Source organism: Propithecus coquereli, unplaced genomic scaffold, assembly GCF_000956105.1.
Source record: "Propithecus coquereli isolate 6110/MARCELLA unplaced genomic scaffold, Pcoq_1.0 Scaffold528, whole genome shotgun sequence".
Classification (NCBI taxonomy): domain Eukaryota; kingdom Metazoa; phylum Chordata; class Mammalia; order Primates; family Indriidae; genus Propithecus; species Propithecus coquereli.
Genome location: NW_012151152.1, coordinates 90790 through 107413, shown reverse-complemented (window position 1 = coordinate 107413; position 16624 = coordinate 90790). Strand labels below are relative to the sequence as shown.

The following is a 16624-nucleotide window of genomic DNA, read 5'->3' as shown; positions in this document are numbered from 1 at the left end:
CTGCAGCATTACTTGTGATATCAGAAAATTGGAAACCACCCACATGGCCACCGATAGGGGGATAACAACAAAATTATGTGTCTTGAAAATATAATATATTTAATAGCAATATCTCCAGGCAATGGCATTGAGGAGGTAGATGGAGAAAGAAACAGGCAGAGTTTATGTTATATACTTCCGTGCTGTCTGATATATATTTTTCACAATCAGCATGTGTATTATTATACTTTTTTATTACAATGTTTTAAATGTGTGTGTAAAGGCTGTATAGGAGGGTGTATAGCAAACTCTTAAGAATGGCTACCTCTGGATGTACGAAAAAGATTGGGGTCTGGGAAGGTTGAGAAGGGGCTTTACCTTGTTATTATATACTCGTTTGTTTTACTTTTGAATTATAAGCATAGAGTAGTTTTGCAATAAAAAATATAATAAAAACATACACTTGAAGACGAAAAAACAGAGATAGAGAGTTTGGGGGAATTCTCTCGGGCACCATCCCATCTCACTGCTGTGTTTAGACACCTTATTGTCATGACAGGCTGACAGGGGCTGGGGTGAGGGCTGAAGCCCAGGGTGGTCCCTGCTGCCACAGCAGTTCCTGGAGAGAGGGTGGAGCCACACAGGGGGATGATCTTCAGGACACATTGGTGGCTGCAGAAAGGGTCCTTCCTGCATATGGGCACCCCTTACACCATGATACTGAAAACTAAATTCCACCACTGACTAAGGGGAAAAGAGAAGGCCATCTTTAACATTTTTGACTTAGGGACCCAAAAGTTACTGCGACACAGCTGGAACAGATAGGAAAATGGATTTGGACAATCTCTACTCGACTACTTGAGCAAGAGAGTCCATCTATGAGTCTTCTAACAGTTCCTAACCTGTTCCCCAGGAGGCCCTTTCCCACTGTGCAGAGGTGTGCCACCTAATCTCCTGGTAGCAATGACTTATAATTACCACCTATTCCATAAGTCACCCTAAGAATGTCTTTCTGATAGGCAATAATCATTTCTAGATTAGCCGAATATACGCTTGCATTTTTGTTCTGGAATCCACATGATTTTAAATAATGGCAACTAACATTTAAAGGAAAAAAGACTCCTGGGGCTGGGGGTGGTAAAACAGTCAAACACTCTGTTTAGTAAAGGGTTAGGAACCTTTGATTTTCTGGAAGTTTTATGCAATCCCAACGCTGGCATCAGGCCATTTCACAGCAGAGACGGAAGCAAGAGAACCCTGTTCCACTCCTGATTCTCTTCTCAGTGGCCCGTGGCTTTCTCTCACCCGATGCCTCCCCAGGAGGGGTCCCCAGTGACACAGACAGGAGGACAGAACCTTGGTGCCGTCCCCGTGGCTCACTACTTACAGCAGGAGATGAAGATGATGAGAACAGCAGTGACCTTCATTCCCAAGGAGACCAGGGGGCCTGAGGCGCCACGGCCACACCTTCGTCTGTGCATGAGGGGTCTTGCGGTTGAACTCCTGTTCGGGGATGCAATGACCACAATGAGGTGAGGCCATTGGGTGCAAAACCCCAACTGCGGTGCCTTTGGAAGCCCTCAGTGGAGGCCTCAAAGGAATCTCTTTCAAACCTCACTATCTTTGAGTGTGGTCCCTTTCTGGTGTTTTTGGACAAGTGCAAAGCTTTCTTTTTTTTTTTTTAATTTCTTTCTTTGGCAACACTATCTCTTCATCTTTTTTTTTTTTTTTCTTTCCCAGAGTCAGTATTCCCTCTGCTCCCAAGTTTAAAAGGCATATATATTGTTCATAATAAAAATCCAGCTCCAGGCCAGGCACAGTGGCTCACGCCTGTAATCCTAGCACTCTGGGAGGCCGAGGCGGGGGGGATTGCTTGAGCTCAGGAGTTCAAAACCAGCCTGAGCAAGAGCGAGACTTTATCTTTACTAAAAATAGAAAAATTAGCCAGGCATGGTGGTGCACGCTTGCAGTCCCAGCTACTCAGGAGGCTTGAGCCCAGGAGTTTGAGGTTGCAGTGAGCTGCGATGATGCCATGGCACTCTAGCTGGGGCAACAGAGTGAGATTCTGTCTCAAAAAATAAGAAAAAGAAAAAAGAAAGAAAATCTGGCTTCGGAAAGTGTAGCTTCATTTGTGTCACAGTCCTGCAGTGTTTTCCTTCCTTGATACCCAGGTATCTTGTCCATAAACTTAGCCCCTCTGAATCTCAGCTGCTTCTCCTGTAAAATGAGACTAAAAATACCTATCAATAATTTCGGAAACTTTAAGGGCTCTAACATAACTGCTTTATTTTAAAAAATAAAAATAAACAAAAGAAATTTTAAGCGCTTCACAGATATTACATGATTTAATCCTCACAAGAATTTAAGAGGTTCTATTATCATTTTGTCGATGGGGAAACTGAGGCCCAGAGAGGCTGAACAAATTCCTCGAAATCACGTAGGTCTCCATTTCACAGATCTGTTGCGGACACCAGTGGAAAAATGAAAGTAAAACTGCTCTGCACCGTAAAATGCAGTAACAGGGACACTCGCGATTCTTACCGCGATTCGTAGTGGTAACCAAAGCCATGGTAGGCACACCTCTTGCAGGACAACAGAGGAGAACATGGGCTTGTGTCTCTGCCCTGGGGCTGCCAGGGGTCAGTCAAAAGCTCTCTTTAACTACAAGTGGTCTTTATGTGCCCCATCGCAAATCAAACTAAATCTGATAGTCAGGACTTGGAGCGTGAACAATAGCTCGGTTCAGCCTAGAGAATTTGGCAGGTGCAGAGCTCGGGCTAGATTTACACCTGGTGGCAAAGTTTCCCAGGAAGACGTCAAAATGACCATCCTGCTGCAGGTCCCTGGGAGAGCCCAGCAGCACCTTCACTAGTTTTCTGCTCTTGGGCAGAAATTCTGACGGATGCTGTGAGGCTGGCCCCTGACCAGGCCTGGTCCCAGCCAACCTCCACCACGACCGCTGTGTGGGATGGTTTTTAATTAGGTTCCATTCCCACAGGCCTGCTTCCTTTTTCTCTTTTAAGTCTGCAAAAATAATTGTGTGCAGATTTAGCCCACAAAGAGACTGACATCTTTTGAATGAACAGGTGATGATATTTTAGAGTGACAAAGAAAGGGACCTGGGTACATTACTGGTAATGAAATTTGATAGACTCTGATTAAGCACCAGTGAGCTCTTCTAATGAGAAGGCTCTGGCCCAAGGAAGGCGGTGGAGCTGGCTGGAGAGATCAAATAAGTAAATATAGACCAAATATCGCCCCGAAGCCCCATGTGGGCAGAAATTCTATGTTTGGTTCTGGAATGCTTAGCACAGTCTTTGGCAAGACCCTCCATAGCTGCGGTCCCCAACCCCTGGGCCAAGGACCAGTACTGGTCCATGGCCTATTAGGAACCGGGCCGCACAGCAGGAGGTGAGCAGCAGGCTAGCAAGTGAAGCTTCATCTGTATTTACAGCCGCTCCCCATCATTCGCATCACTGCATAAGCTCCACCTCCTGTCAGGTCAGTGGCGGCATTAGATTCTCATAGGAGCGTGAACCCTGCTGTAAACCGCGCAAGCCAGGGATCTAGGCTGCGGTGCCTTCCTTATTAGAACCTAACACCTGATGATCTGAGGTGGAGCTGAGGCAGTGATGCTAGCACTGGGGAGCAGCTGCAAATACAGATTGTCATTAGCAGAGAGGTTTGAATGCACAATAAATGTAATGTTCTTGAATCATCCTGAAACCATCCCCTCTACCGGTCCGTGGAAAAGTTTTCTTCCATGAAACTGGTCCCTGGCCCCAAAAAGGTTGGGGACCACTGTTCTACAGGGATGGGATATCAGCTGCTTCTCACACTCCCACTCACTAGGAATTTCCCTCTGCGTGGAGGACTGTGTGGCCCAAGGATATGACCCTTCCCAGGGAGGAGAGGAAGAGTAGCCTCAAGCCAAGACCTGGCTGTGATGATAGTTTAAAGGGCCACCCCTTGTCTCTTTCAGGACAGCTCTGAAAGGTTGGCCCAGCCCCAGAGCTCCCTGGAGGATTGGCCAAGACCTCAGTAACTGCCTCTGTGTCAGCTTCTCTGTCTGCGTGTCAGCTTCTCCCTGTGACAGTTTCTCTGTCAGCTTCTCTCTTTGTGTCAGCTTCTCCCTCTCCCCAGTCTTGCCTTGCTCACTTCCTGACAGGTGTATCTTCTGGGAGCTTCCCAGCAATATGCTTTTTTTTTTTTTTTGGTCTCAGAGTCTGTTTCCAGGGAGTCCAATCTAAGCCACTGTGGAGGGAAGAGCATGGCTCTAGTGGCTGTACAAATAAATGCCTTTGAGCTCAGAGGAAGGAGCAGTGAAATCTCCCGGGAGGGTCACAGAAAGCTTCCTAAAGCAGGTAGTATTGGAGGAGGCCTTTAATTCCCTTACATTTATAATCTGCTCCTACCTACTCCTTGCCACAACCCTACTAGGCAGGTGCTATCACATTCCCATTTGACAGACGAGGAAACCAAGGCTGAGAGAGGAGAAGTAACCTGAAAAACCCACACAGCTACTAAGTGGCAGCGCCAGGAGTTAAACTCTGGTCCCTAACTCCAAATCCAGTGCTCTTCCCACCTCACCAGTTTCCCTGCCTAGGCCTCTTGTCCGTGTGGCATTCTGAAGGTTGGAGGGCATTTTCACAGACACCGATCTTCATAGCTATGACACAGACGTGGTTCTCTCTACTCAACTAATCACTTTGTGCTGCTTAGGATTGTGCTGAAACTAACCAAGAGCACAGGGCCAGAGGGCCAGAGACTTGAGGAGGCGCCAGAACGAGGTCAGAAGCATGGCATGGACTCCCGTGCCACCCCTAGGGCAGCAGCCAGCAGCCAGCAGCTGGGGGTCCCAGGAGCCACCCTCTGGGTCATTTGCCAGGCCCTTCCATTCATCTTTTATAGACAGTGATGAAGCACTGGTTGGCTTCTCTCCTCATGGAGAACATAAGATGGACAGAGCCTGTGTGCTCTGTAAGGATGGGGGTCATGTCTGTTTTGCCCATCTCCTATGTCTAGTGCCTGCACCGTGTCTGGCACAAAGCAGTGCCATGATGATGGTGGGTGGCGTATACATCACACTCGTTTCATACCCTGCCTGGCTTCTGAACACCTTGTGTATATTTACTCACATCCCCCAACTACATAAATACTATTGTTACCCTCATGTTGCAGATAAGGAAAGCAGGCACGGGGAGAGGGGCAGTGAATAAACATTTGAGGAATGAATGAATGAATGAATGAATGAACAATCAGAGTCTTACCATACATCAAGTTACAGAAATAAAAGCAATAACCACAAGCTATCGAGTACCAACATGGCGCTGAGCACAGTATACAAACCATCTCCTCGAATCCTGCTCGAATATTCCTGGGAAGGCCTGTACGAAGCATCCATCCCAGTTTATCAGCGAGGGCAATGGAAGCTGGCAGAGGTCAGGTCATTTGCCCTGCAAACTGACAGGTCCCAGACTCAACCCCGGCTGTGTCTGACTCCAAGGCAAGTGCTCCTAACCACTGGCAGTTCTCCTGCTTATGTGAACCATCCATCCAGGGGCTGTGCCTGTCCCAAACACAGGGGAGAACACAACACCCAAAATGCCCCAAGCGGCCAAGCAGATTTTATACTCTTATACTCTGATTAGAGACACGATTCTAATGAACTGCTCAGCCACTTTTCCCAGACCCAGTAATTGAACTGGAATGGAGTTAGAGTGGCGTCTCCTGGTGGGAAGGCAAGGGAGGAATGATCAAAAACCGAGAGCGCCTAGGCTAATAATAGTACTTATCCAGCTGGGGGATGTGAGGATTTAGTGGGGCCATTGAGTGTAGGGGCAGATGGCTCTACCCACATCAAAATATTGCACCTGGAACATAATTATTGACTGCGGGTTGCCAAGAAAAGGCTGTATTGTGCGAGCGACTGCAAAGGGGAAGGGCAAGTAACTCAGGAGTCTAGTCGAAGAAGAGGGCTGGCGCTGTTCCACGTTGTTCCACGGCTCCTGGCAGAACCATTTAGACTATCTCATCTTCTTCCACCAGCGAGGTGCAGACAATGACCCTGGACCCCACCAAGTGCCAGCAGGATTCGCCAAGTTCCCGAAGGTGGAAACACTTGGCCAACAGTAGCCAAGGTGAGTTTACAGTGTTTGAGATGTTCTGCTTAACAAAACTGGAAAGTAGACATTTTTGGTTATTTTCCAATAATGTGTGGGAAAATAATAAACGCTGCAGTACAGTCATGCGCTGTATGGTGACATTTCGGTCAGCGATGGACCGCACATAGGACAGTGGTCCCGTAAGATCGTAATGAGGCTGCTCTACGCTGGTGCACCATTTTTATCTTTTATACTGTACTTTGACTGTACCTTTTTCTATGTTGAGATACGTTTAGATAAACAAATACTTACCATGTGTTACCATTGCCTACAGCATTTAGTATGTAACATGCTGTACGGGTTTGTGGCCTAGGAAGAATACACTATATACCATATAGCCTAGGTGTGTAGTACGTAGTATGCTATACCATCCAGGTTAGTGTGAGTACATGTGATGTTCATGCAACGATGTTCATGCAACGATGAAACTGCCTAACGTTAAGTTTTCAGAATGTATCCTATTGTTAAGCAACGCATGACTGTACTTCAAGGGTTAAGTTTCATTATCCAGAAACTTCCCTCTTGCAGTTCCCCTCAGGAAGCTGACTCACAAGGAGACATGACTAACTGCCAGCCTCTTGGCCTTGCTACGAGAATATCCACCTGGTTCACCTGCTGCTTAAAGGTTATCCATGATCTCAATCCACATGTCTAACGAGATCAAGGGCAGACGGAGCAGGATGCTGGCTATAGACTGAAATCTGGAAGTCACTAATTCATAATGGGACCCAGTGTTCTTTGGGGATAAGCCGCTAAGAAACTGGAGCTCCTGCCTTCAGCCAGCCCCGGGGGAGGTCATTTAGATTTCAAGCCAGATATCCCTCGGGGGTCCGGACTGGCAGCTTGCTGGAAAAGCCAGCTGTGGAATAAGACCAGCATTATCACTAATTAATTCTCACTAGCTGGGCACCTACCACAAAGCAGGCATCATGTGGGCGAAGCAGGACATTCTGACACAGGCGAGTTCCTGCCTTCCGGGGGCTTGTAACCTACTGGAGGAGATGTGCACTGTACGATGAAAATGACATAATGAGCATTAACCCTCACCACGCACTCACCATGTGCCAAGCACCGTGCCAGGACCTTTACATGTATGAACTCATTTCATCCTCACACAGTCCTACTTCATCATCTCCGTTCTATACACGCGGAAACTGAGGTCCAGAGAAGTTAAAGCTGTGACCCAAGAGCCTCAGCTGGCAAGTGGTGGAGCCAGGATTCAAGCTCAAACTTCGGCTCCAGAGGCCATGGATGCAGCCCCTGCGACCAGCACGATGGGCGGTACAGATAAAGTGCTATATGGCGACCCCGGGGTGGGGCTCTGGGGTCCAGGGTGGGCTTTGCAACCGGCTGGATGTGGCTTCTAACACTGCCCTGCCACTCACTAGCTGGGCGCCCCGAGGCTCAGCTGTTTCTAAAGCAAAGGAGGCCAGTGGTGTCTCCGCGGAAGAGTGAAGATATTAGAGGAAGTGACCCAGTGGGGGTGCACAGCGCCATCTTGGACACGTTCCATTGGACCAAAAGGGACCAGAAAGAGCACATAAGGTTGTGGAGAGGAAAGTGTGGTCAAGAAAGGCCTTCATGGAAGAGGTGGCTTGTGAGATGGACCTTGGAGAATCAGTCAGTTTGGATTAACTTCAAGGAAGGGAGCAGGGCAGGGCTGGCACGAGCAATGACACTGGAGACGAAAAGGCTGAGGGCCCACCTGGGGAACAAGCTGGCTGGGGCCCAGGGAGAGGGCTGGGGAGTAGAGTGCGACACAGCTGGGAAGGAAGGTGAGTGCACATGCAAGCTGGCAGGGCAGTGGCCTCTGCCCGTGTTTACTGAGATCCGCTTTGTGTATGTGGCAGAGACCAGGCATTAGTAGTGGGTGCATCCTTAAAGACACCCTCTTTACAGAAGGTCGGGAGATAAAGGCAGCAGAGCCACAGCAATGGACCGGTGGCTTCCTTTCCTTCTCTCCAGCCTCCCCCTGGGGCTGTGGACTGCAGGACACTAGAGAACAAAAGGTGTCCACTGCTGGACATTAAACAGACCATAGGCACAGCCACCATTTCACCGTGCACCGGCAAAGGCAGGCACACGCACACACAGGGGGGTGAGAAGCCCATCTGATTCTCCAAAGCATTGCATAATTCCTAGGTGGTATTAAAATAGTTGATGAAGAATCTACTTTAATCTTTTTTGGGTGGGCGCTGAAGGGCTGAAGAGCATCGCTAAGATATTTCTGACAGAATCATTAACAAGAAATAAGCCACCAGCACTGAGCTGCAAACCCAGCAGCTCCTAAAACCTTCTTGGGGCTACAGAAGCCTCCTGGATGCCCAGGGTGGGTGAGGGGGCAATGCGTACAGGAGGCCTGCCCAGCCCGGGCCTGCGCCAGCAGCTCCCCTTTCTGAGGTGGGCAGAGAAACCCACTACTGATCCCTCCCTTCCCGGACCACAAAGAACTTCCTGTCAGTGCCAGTCACTTGGCACATATTCATGTCCAGCCTGTGCCTGCTCCTCTACCCTTGGCTCCGATTGTATTGAAAATAATCTCATCTGTAACTCTTTTATCACTGTGCAACGTGTCTTCTCAACCAAACTGTGCATGTCTTCTTGAAGGAGGGTTAGAGTTGTGCTGCTATAGCAATACCGTGTTCACGTGTCTGGGACAGAACGGACAGCAAATATTTTGCCACAATGGCAGATAATGAATCTATGGCTCTTGTATATCTACTAACATTATCTTCCAATAATATAGTTACTAAATTATTCATCTGCATATCCCAAGAGTCTAGAACACAGCTTGGCAGACAATAAACCAACCAGTTAGGACTTCTTTGGAAGCCATCTTAACCCCAACTTGGAAGAAAGGCTTCAACCATTAGGTTGGGACCTGAAGGGTGAATAGGAATTAGGCAAATGACAGAGGCTGGGGTTGGGGAGGATGGTGAGGAATCTTCGAGGCCAAGGCGACAGCAAGGGTGAGTTTATGTGTGGCCGTGTGACAGGGAATGGGCTTCCGAGCACCCACGAAGGAGCACTTACCCTTGGACGAGATGAGACCGCCCCTTTCCATCGGAGCAGGAGGGAGGCAGGGAGCACGGAAGTGTAGGTATGTTTGTAGGTCTGGTGGCAGAAGGCTGAGAAAGTTTCCATATGACAGCTTCTATTTTGTCTCTGAGGAGGGCAGTAAGGTTATCCTCTGAGAGGGAGGAAGGAGTGGGAGAGGTGGGAGGTTTCGGGAGCGAGGACAAGGTTCGAAGGAGCCACTGAGGAGCAAGGAGGGAGAACTGAGGTGGGGAAGATGGAAGATTTGCTGTGTGGGGCTGAAGGTCCAGTTGCGGTTGAAGACCACACGTTTCCATTACACCGCGCGTGGCTGGCCAAGATTTCCCTAGTACCTGCATGTGGCTGGACTGACTGGGGTTGGGGTTTCATCAGACTGGGCACGGAGCACTCTTTTCAAGAGCCTGGCTGAGGCAGTGGGCAGGACAGGGAAGGAGCAGCGGGTTGACAGGGAGGGAGAAAGCAGAGAGGGCAATGGTGGGAGTCTCACAGCCGGGGAGACCCAGGTGCAGTGGAAGGGACTGGGGTTGCTGGAAGCACAGAGGGCGCGGTCAGGACATCACAGCAGCTGAGATGCTGTTGCTAGGTCAGGATGGGGAAGGAGGAGGCAGGAACGGATGCTGGAAGGGACCCGTTCTGAGTAATGAATAAGGACGATAAGGTAGACAAGGGGTCCTGCTCCCCAGCCCAAGCAGATACCCTAAAGCAGCGGCTCACATCCTAGGGTTCACAGGACTCCATTAGTCCCACAGCCTCATTTTAAAACCGGGGACACTGAGGGGGTGAGGGCCTGACCCAAGGTCACAAAGGTTTGAGGCTAGCGGGGCTGCTGGCCACTGCCCCATCTTCCCCTGGATGGGTTCTCGCTCAGGAGGTGAGGAAGAGGAGGACAGACAGGCAGGAGGCCCAGGCCGGGGTCCCTGTCGCCTCCACCAGGCAGGGCCACGCGGGCGCCGCTGCTCGAGACCCACCAGCCTGGGGCTCGGCCTCCGCCCTCCCCGCCCAGCGCCCCCTGACCCGACTCGACCCCACCCCGACCCAGCTGGTTCCGGTCAGGCCGGAAGCACGTGGCCCCCCACCCCAGCGGTTGCCCGGGAGACCAGGGCTGTTTACCAGCGGGACAGCGCGGGGCGCAGGCGGCGGATGGAGCAGAGCGGCGAGGTGAGAGCCGGGCAGGACCCCGGAGAGGCCGGTCCCCAGGCCCAGCCCCAGGCGCGAACCCCCGGAGGCAGGAGAGGGGCCTTGGGAAGAGGCTGCTCCCCCAGCAGAGCAAGCCTGGGGAGAGCCCACCGTTACCGAAACCGGACAACCCGGCCGTGGGGACGCCGAGGGGGCTCCGAGGCCGCGGGGCCATGCCCTCCTGGCTGGACTGCAGCGACACGGACAGTCCCAGAGAGAGAAAAGGACGTCCTGGTGACACGCAGACACCAGAGCCAGCTGGACCCTCCCCCAGACTTGTGCTCTTTCACCCGAGTCAACTCTCACTTTCCCGACGTGCTCCCTTGCCCCTCCCCCAAACCCTTCCTAACGCTCCTTTAAGCTTGTTTCATTCTGGGGCTGCCAGAACTTGGAAATAATTGAGTTATCCCCGCCACCTCCCCGCCCTGCTGCCGCTGCAATCATCCCCAATTTCCTTTCCAAACCTTTGATCACTTGCTGGCTTGTGGGGCATTGTGGCACTCTGCACAGGACAGTGTATTCTAATCATTAATCTGGGGTAGAACTGGGAATGGTACCAAAGTTTTTTTTTTTTTTCATTCTCAGGCCAACTACCATCTCCTGTTGGTTCTTCTAAGCGTTTGGCAGGGGATAGAATTAACTAATACACATTTTTAAAAGACCAATTGAAATGTATGCATCTTGGTATATACCAGCAGATGGTTTGTAGGTGGTTATATTTTCTTGCATTTACTGTAGGTTTAGAATTGGGTTGTGAGTGAAATGGGGTGGTCTGACCCTGTGGTGGGTTGCGGGCACCCTTGGAAAGCAGGAACCCCCACTTTAGCTTCTCCCATCAAATCTTCCTTCTTCCCAGTTGATTTGGCGATGAATTTTAAGGCATGGGCACCTGCCCTTCCGGCAATTTCTTGGAAACAGTTATCAGTGTTTGTTTCCTGACTCCTAGCAGGCCTCTGGGGTGCAGCTATTGTGTTTAAGTAAACAGGCCACTTGCCTATTCAGCTGGCAGCTTGATGGATGCCCACGCCTAGATCTTGTCAAATCACTTTGTGGTTGAGCGGCTGCCAGGCCTAGAGGTGGTGAAACTAGCTGGATGGGGATAATGATGGCTGCTGCAGAAGCCTTCCTGGACCGAGGGCGGTGGGCAGAGTTCGGGACCCAAGGTGTGACTATAAAGGCACGGGTGGCCCAGATCCCCAAACACCTGTTCCCCCACCTCCCCTATCCGTGTGGTGGGTGCTGGGGAGAGTTGGTGTTCCCTCCATGTAACAGATGGTCCCTGCACTCAGGAGGAGGCAGTGGGTTATGAAAGCAGGTTGGATATAACGGTTTTACCTGAAGGAGGTGTTAGTCTCTAAATAACCATGAGTGGGCTTATAGGAATTAGTCATAATTGAGGTTTTTCTCTGAGATAGCTTGCAGTCATGTTATCTTATGACCAGGGTGTCTTGAATATGACACCCCCTGAACATGGATAATTATATAGTACCAAAAGGTATAGAAAGTGCATGCACATACTCAAGTTTTACTGTTAAAAATAATCCAGCAGAGGCCTGTGAGAACACATGACTTTCCCCAGCAAAGTTGTTAAGGAAGAGGTTTCTAAGTTACCAAACTTACTGACAGTTAAACCTTCCTGAGGCATGCGTGGGTGTTGCAAGCCAAGCCTGTGATAATTCTGCAGAAGCTGTGGCAAATTAACGGCCATTCCACCAGCCGGGAGGGTGGGCAGAGAGGGGCGTGGGCTTGCCTGTCGAGCTTATCTTTGGCAGAACAGTTGGACAGTTATGACCTTCCCAAGCCTCCCCAAGCGCAAGTGCAAAGCTGCTTCATTACCAGAAAAAGCCTTGAGCACTTAAGGGGGAAAACGATGTTCTTCACAGTTGATCAGAAAAAAATAGATGAAATTAACAAGGGAGGATGGGCAGGCTTTTTTGATGCCAAAACTTTGCTAAAGCAAAAACTCCTGAGCTGCTAGCAGCCAGACTGGGTGTGAAAGATGAGGGAGAAGTGGAGGATGGGAGTGGAGAGAGACTCAGGCTGTGAGTAGAACGGGGAAAACATAGAAGCCTTCAAATAAGGGCAGCTAACTTTGCCCAAGATTTTGAACTGAGCAGGACATCGGGAATATATAGGGATGTGGTGTTTTATTTGGTTGTGGTTTAGCGGAGAGGAAGAGGATATTACTTCCTAAAATGAGGCAACAGTGGTAACATGCACAGAATGGTAAGATTCGAATACAAAGCCTGCGGGGCTTGAGTTATATTGTTCAGGATTGTGTGATGAAGGGAGCTTGGAGGAAGTGAATTTGAGGTAAGTAAAAGTGCGGAATTAGAAGGGAAGTGATCGACTCAGGAATTTTTTAGTATTTTTTGAGGGAACTGCATAGGCAGGAGGTAGCTCATTGAAATCCACCTCCTGGCATTTCCGTGCAGAGGACAGGGCAGGCCTGAGTCTCAGGATTCACCCAGCTGGTTAGCATTGACTGGGCTAGACTCACCAAGGACACCCTGAGGAAAAGCTCTAATGCAACAGGCAAGACTTTTGGACCCAGAATAATCAAAAGCACTAAACAGATAACCAAAAGCAAAAAGAAAAAAAATAAGTAGTATTTAATTAAGCCCCTACTATGCAACAAGCCTGGTGCTTCCTGCCTTACCTGCATTATTTCACGTTACTATCCTTATGTTATAAACGAAGAGACTAGTGTTCGAAGATATTTAAATAATACCCCCAAGGTCATATAGCTAATTTGATAGATGGTAAGTTATGTGCCAAAAAGGTAGAGTTATTACCCCACAGTCCCACAACTAGCTGGTGGCAGAGCCTGAAATTGAACTCAGGTCTTGTGACTCCTGGTTCTGTGTCCTTTGCATCCAAAGATGCTGTTTCTTGAGGACCACAAGGTACTAGGAAGTCACCAGAAAGTCTTTGGAAGGCTGGGATACGCCTGGTCAGCTTGTGAGCAGAGAAACAGGAGTCACAGTGGTAGTCAGGATCCAGGGCGGGGCAGGGAGCCCAGAAGGATGTCTGTAGTGTTTGGGGAAAGATGTTACTGGAGATTGGGAGGAGGTGGTGGTAATGGCGTTAGCGAAGGGCCCAACAAGATGGAAGAGGTGTCTTGGCTTGGCAATATGGGGTCTGCCCAGAGAATGCTCCCACCTCCCCCAACACTTCAGTTCATTGTTTCCGGTGGCCTTACTAGCACTCGGTGCACCTGTGGGAGATCCAAATGCAGAGGCCCTCAGGGTGTCCAGACGGTAGCTGGGAAGACAGAAAGGTGAGCAGCCAGCAGAGAGACAGGGTGTGATGTGCTGGGAGAGGGCCAAGACTGGTCCTCAAGAAGCAGCTTGTTTGGGTGCAAAGGACACAGGACCGGGTGTCACGAGACCTGGGTTTTATTTCATGCTCTGCCACCAGCTGGCTGTGTGACCATTGGGCCAATCACTCTGCCTTGCTGGCTCATAAATCCATAGAATTCGCATGTGCCCAGATTCCCCTTTGGAGTTGGTCTGGGGTAGGGTTCAACAAATTATGGCCCACGGGCCACATCCAACCCACTGCATTTGTGTGTGGGTGGCTTGTGAGCTAAGAATACATTTTACATTTTTAAATCGTTGAAAAAAAATCAAAAGAACATTTTGTGACATATGAAAATTATATGAAGTTCAGATTTCAGGGTCCATACGTGAGGTTTTATGGAAACATGGCCACACCATTCCTTTACGTACTGTACGTGGCTCCTTTCACACTGCAAGGGCAGAGTTGGGTAGCCGACGATACCTACTGCCGGGCTCTCTACGGAAACGGGCTGTTGACCCCTGGTCTGGAACGCCCCTGTGAGTTCCGGCAAATGGCCAGATCAGCAGTGCGGCCACCCTGCTCCTCTCCCCGAACCCCTGATGACAGAGTTAGGGCAGTGGAGGGGTATTGTATTAAGTGATCTGTGCAGAGCCCCCTAACAAGGCCAAGTGAAAAGGCAGAAGGAGGAAATGAAGCTAGGGCACGCTGTGAGCAGATGGAGAGAGGGTGACAAGAAAGGACTGAGGGAGAAAGGAAAAACGGGGACCCCAGAGGGTGGTTCTTCTCTGGTGACTATTGTACCAAGGAAGATGGCTTGTCCCTTGTTGAGGGAAGCTCTGTAAAGGGAGTGCAGGGAGAAGCTTGTTGGTCCCCCCACCTCAGCTGTGAGTGAGGCTGAGCCCCATCTTCCTGCCGAGTTCACGTGACAGGGTCGCTTTCACTCTTGAGCAAAGGCGGCTGCTGGTAACACTCCTGACTAGGCCTCGTGTCTGTGGGACAGTACAGGCCACCCTCGTAGGGAGGGGTCCCCACCCAGGGAGCCGGCAAGTTCCCTGGAACATGCCAAGCTCTGCCCTGCTTCAGGACTCCAGCCTGGCTCTCCCTCCCTGCCGCTTTTTCTCTAGATCAGGGGCGGGCAAACTGCGGCCCTGGGGCCAAATCTGGTCCATGCCCTGTTTTTGTAAATAAAGTTTTGCTGGAACACAGCCACGGTGGTTTGTTGAGCCTGTCGCTCATGCTGTTTTCGTGCCGCAGTGGCAGAGTTAAGTAGTTGCGGCAGGGACCTCGGGGCTCCCAAGGCTGAAAATATTTATGGAAATAGTTGGCCAGCCCGTGCTCTAGATTGTAACATGGCTTGTTCCTTCTCATCATTCTGGTGTCAGCTGAAAGGCCCCTCCTCATAAGAATAAGAATTAAGTGGTATAGCTCTTAGAATTTTCTGGTAGGTTTTCTGGTCTTTACCGGAAACCCCTGCCCTCAAGAGAGTAAGAATTAGTCCCCCACCTTAGTCACTCTCAAATGCAAAAGTTTTCTTCGTAGGAGTTATTACTCTTTGAAAATATCTGTTTACTTGTGGATTTAACCCCTGTCCTTCCTCACTACAATCATTTAAATTGCAGTGACTTTGGTTCACTGATGTATTTCAAGTGCCTAAAATGAATGAATGCATGAATGCGTGAATAAATGAACAGCTGCTGGCATCCCTCTCCAGATGCCAGAATCCAGAGAGAGGGCCCCTCGGGCTGGGGCCCATTGGTGCTTATTCTGGGCATTTGGGAAATGGATGGCCTGGGTCCAGCAGTCCCAGGAAGTTTAACCCACAGCCTCCTCTGTTTTTTTCCTGCTTCCTTAGGGGTCTTGAGAAGCAATGGCCACAGAAGCCCCTGTGAACATAGCACCACCTGAACGCAGCGCTGCTGTCAGCTCCACGGCCGACAGCTTTGTTTGGCAGCCAAACTCACTAACCATGCACGTCACGAGGCCCAAGTCTGCCAAGGGACGGACACGGCCGAGACTGCACAAATCCCAGGGCACAGAGGTGTGCTCTCCCCAAATACCGTCTTCTCCGCCTCCAGCCATTCCCTGTGAGTTGCCAAGCAGCCAAAAGCCAGTAGCTTGTGCACCCAAATCTCCAAAACAGGGAGCTTTGGATGAGATCCCTGAGTCGCTGCTGCAGCAAGTGCCTCATGGGGCTTCCTCTTCTCTCAATAAATACCCCGTCCTTCCTTCCATCAGCAGGAAGACCCTGGAGGAGGGGGCTGTGGAGACAGTAGCTGAACAGGCCAGCTCACTGCAGCTGAGCAGCATCCGCGCTCTTTTCCAAAAGGAGACCTGCACCTCGAAGACAAGTGAGGAAGCTTCCAGAGCTCCTGCTTGTGCCTTGGAGAGGAAATTTGTCGTGCAAACCAAGAGACAGGGCTCCTCCAGGCCCAGAAACCTGGAGGAACCATCAGACCAAGAACCAAGGCTGCTGCTTGCCGTCAGATCACCATCAGGCCAAAGGTTTGTGCGGTATTTCCGGCCAACTGATGATTTGCAAACCGTTGTTGCTGTGGCTGAACAAAAGAACAAAACCTCCTATCGACACTGCAGCATCGAAACCATGGAGGTGCCCAGGAGACGTTTTTCTGACCTCACCAGATCTCTGCAAGAGTGCAGAATCCCCCACAAGTCGGTGCTGGGCATCTCACAGGAAGACGTGGAGGGGCGGCCCTGAGTCCACAGCCACCCGGCTGGAGTCCTGAGCAAGGAGCATGCTTGGGTGCTGTGGCTTCCCAAGCAGCCCAGTTCCAAGTGCCATATGGACCTGGTGCAGCTGGGATCCCTGGGACTTTTGTCTCCACAGCATACCCTTTGAAGCAGCGACATCTGCACCTGTGCCGAGTGCGCTAAGAAGACTCCCCGCTGTTCCATTCTCTCCACCACAGGAGTGAACTGCAAGTTAC

At 50.3% G+C, this 16624-nt stretch overlaps 1 protein-coding gene across 1 annotated transcript; it reads left to right on the top strand.

The window, feature by feature from the left end:
- The first annotated feature begins 15546 nt into the window (after window positions 1-15546).
- UBXN10 (UBX domain protein 10) lies at window positions 15547-16395 on the top strand. Its single transcript, XM_012656919.1, has one exon. It carries the CDS (start codon window positions 15547-15549, stop codon window positions 16393-16395), a length of 849 nt encoding a protein of 282 aa, XP_012512373.1.
- The last annotated feature ends 229 nt before the right edge of the window (window positions 16396-16624 follow it).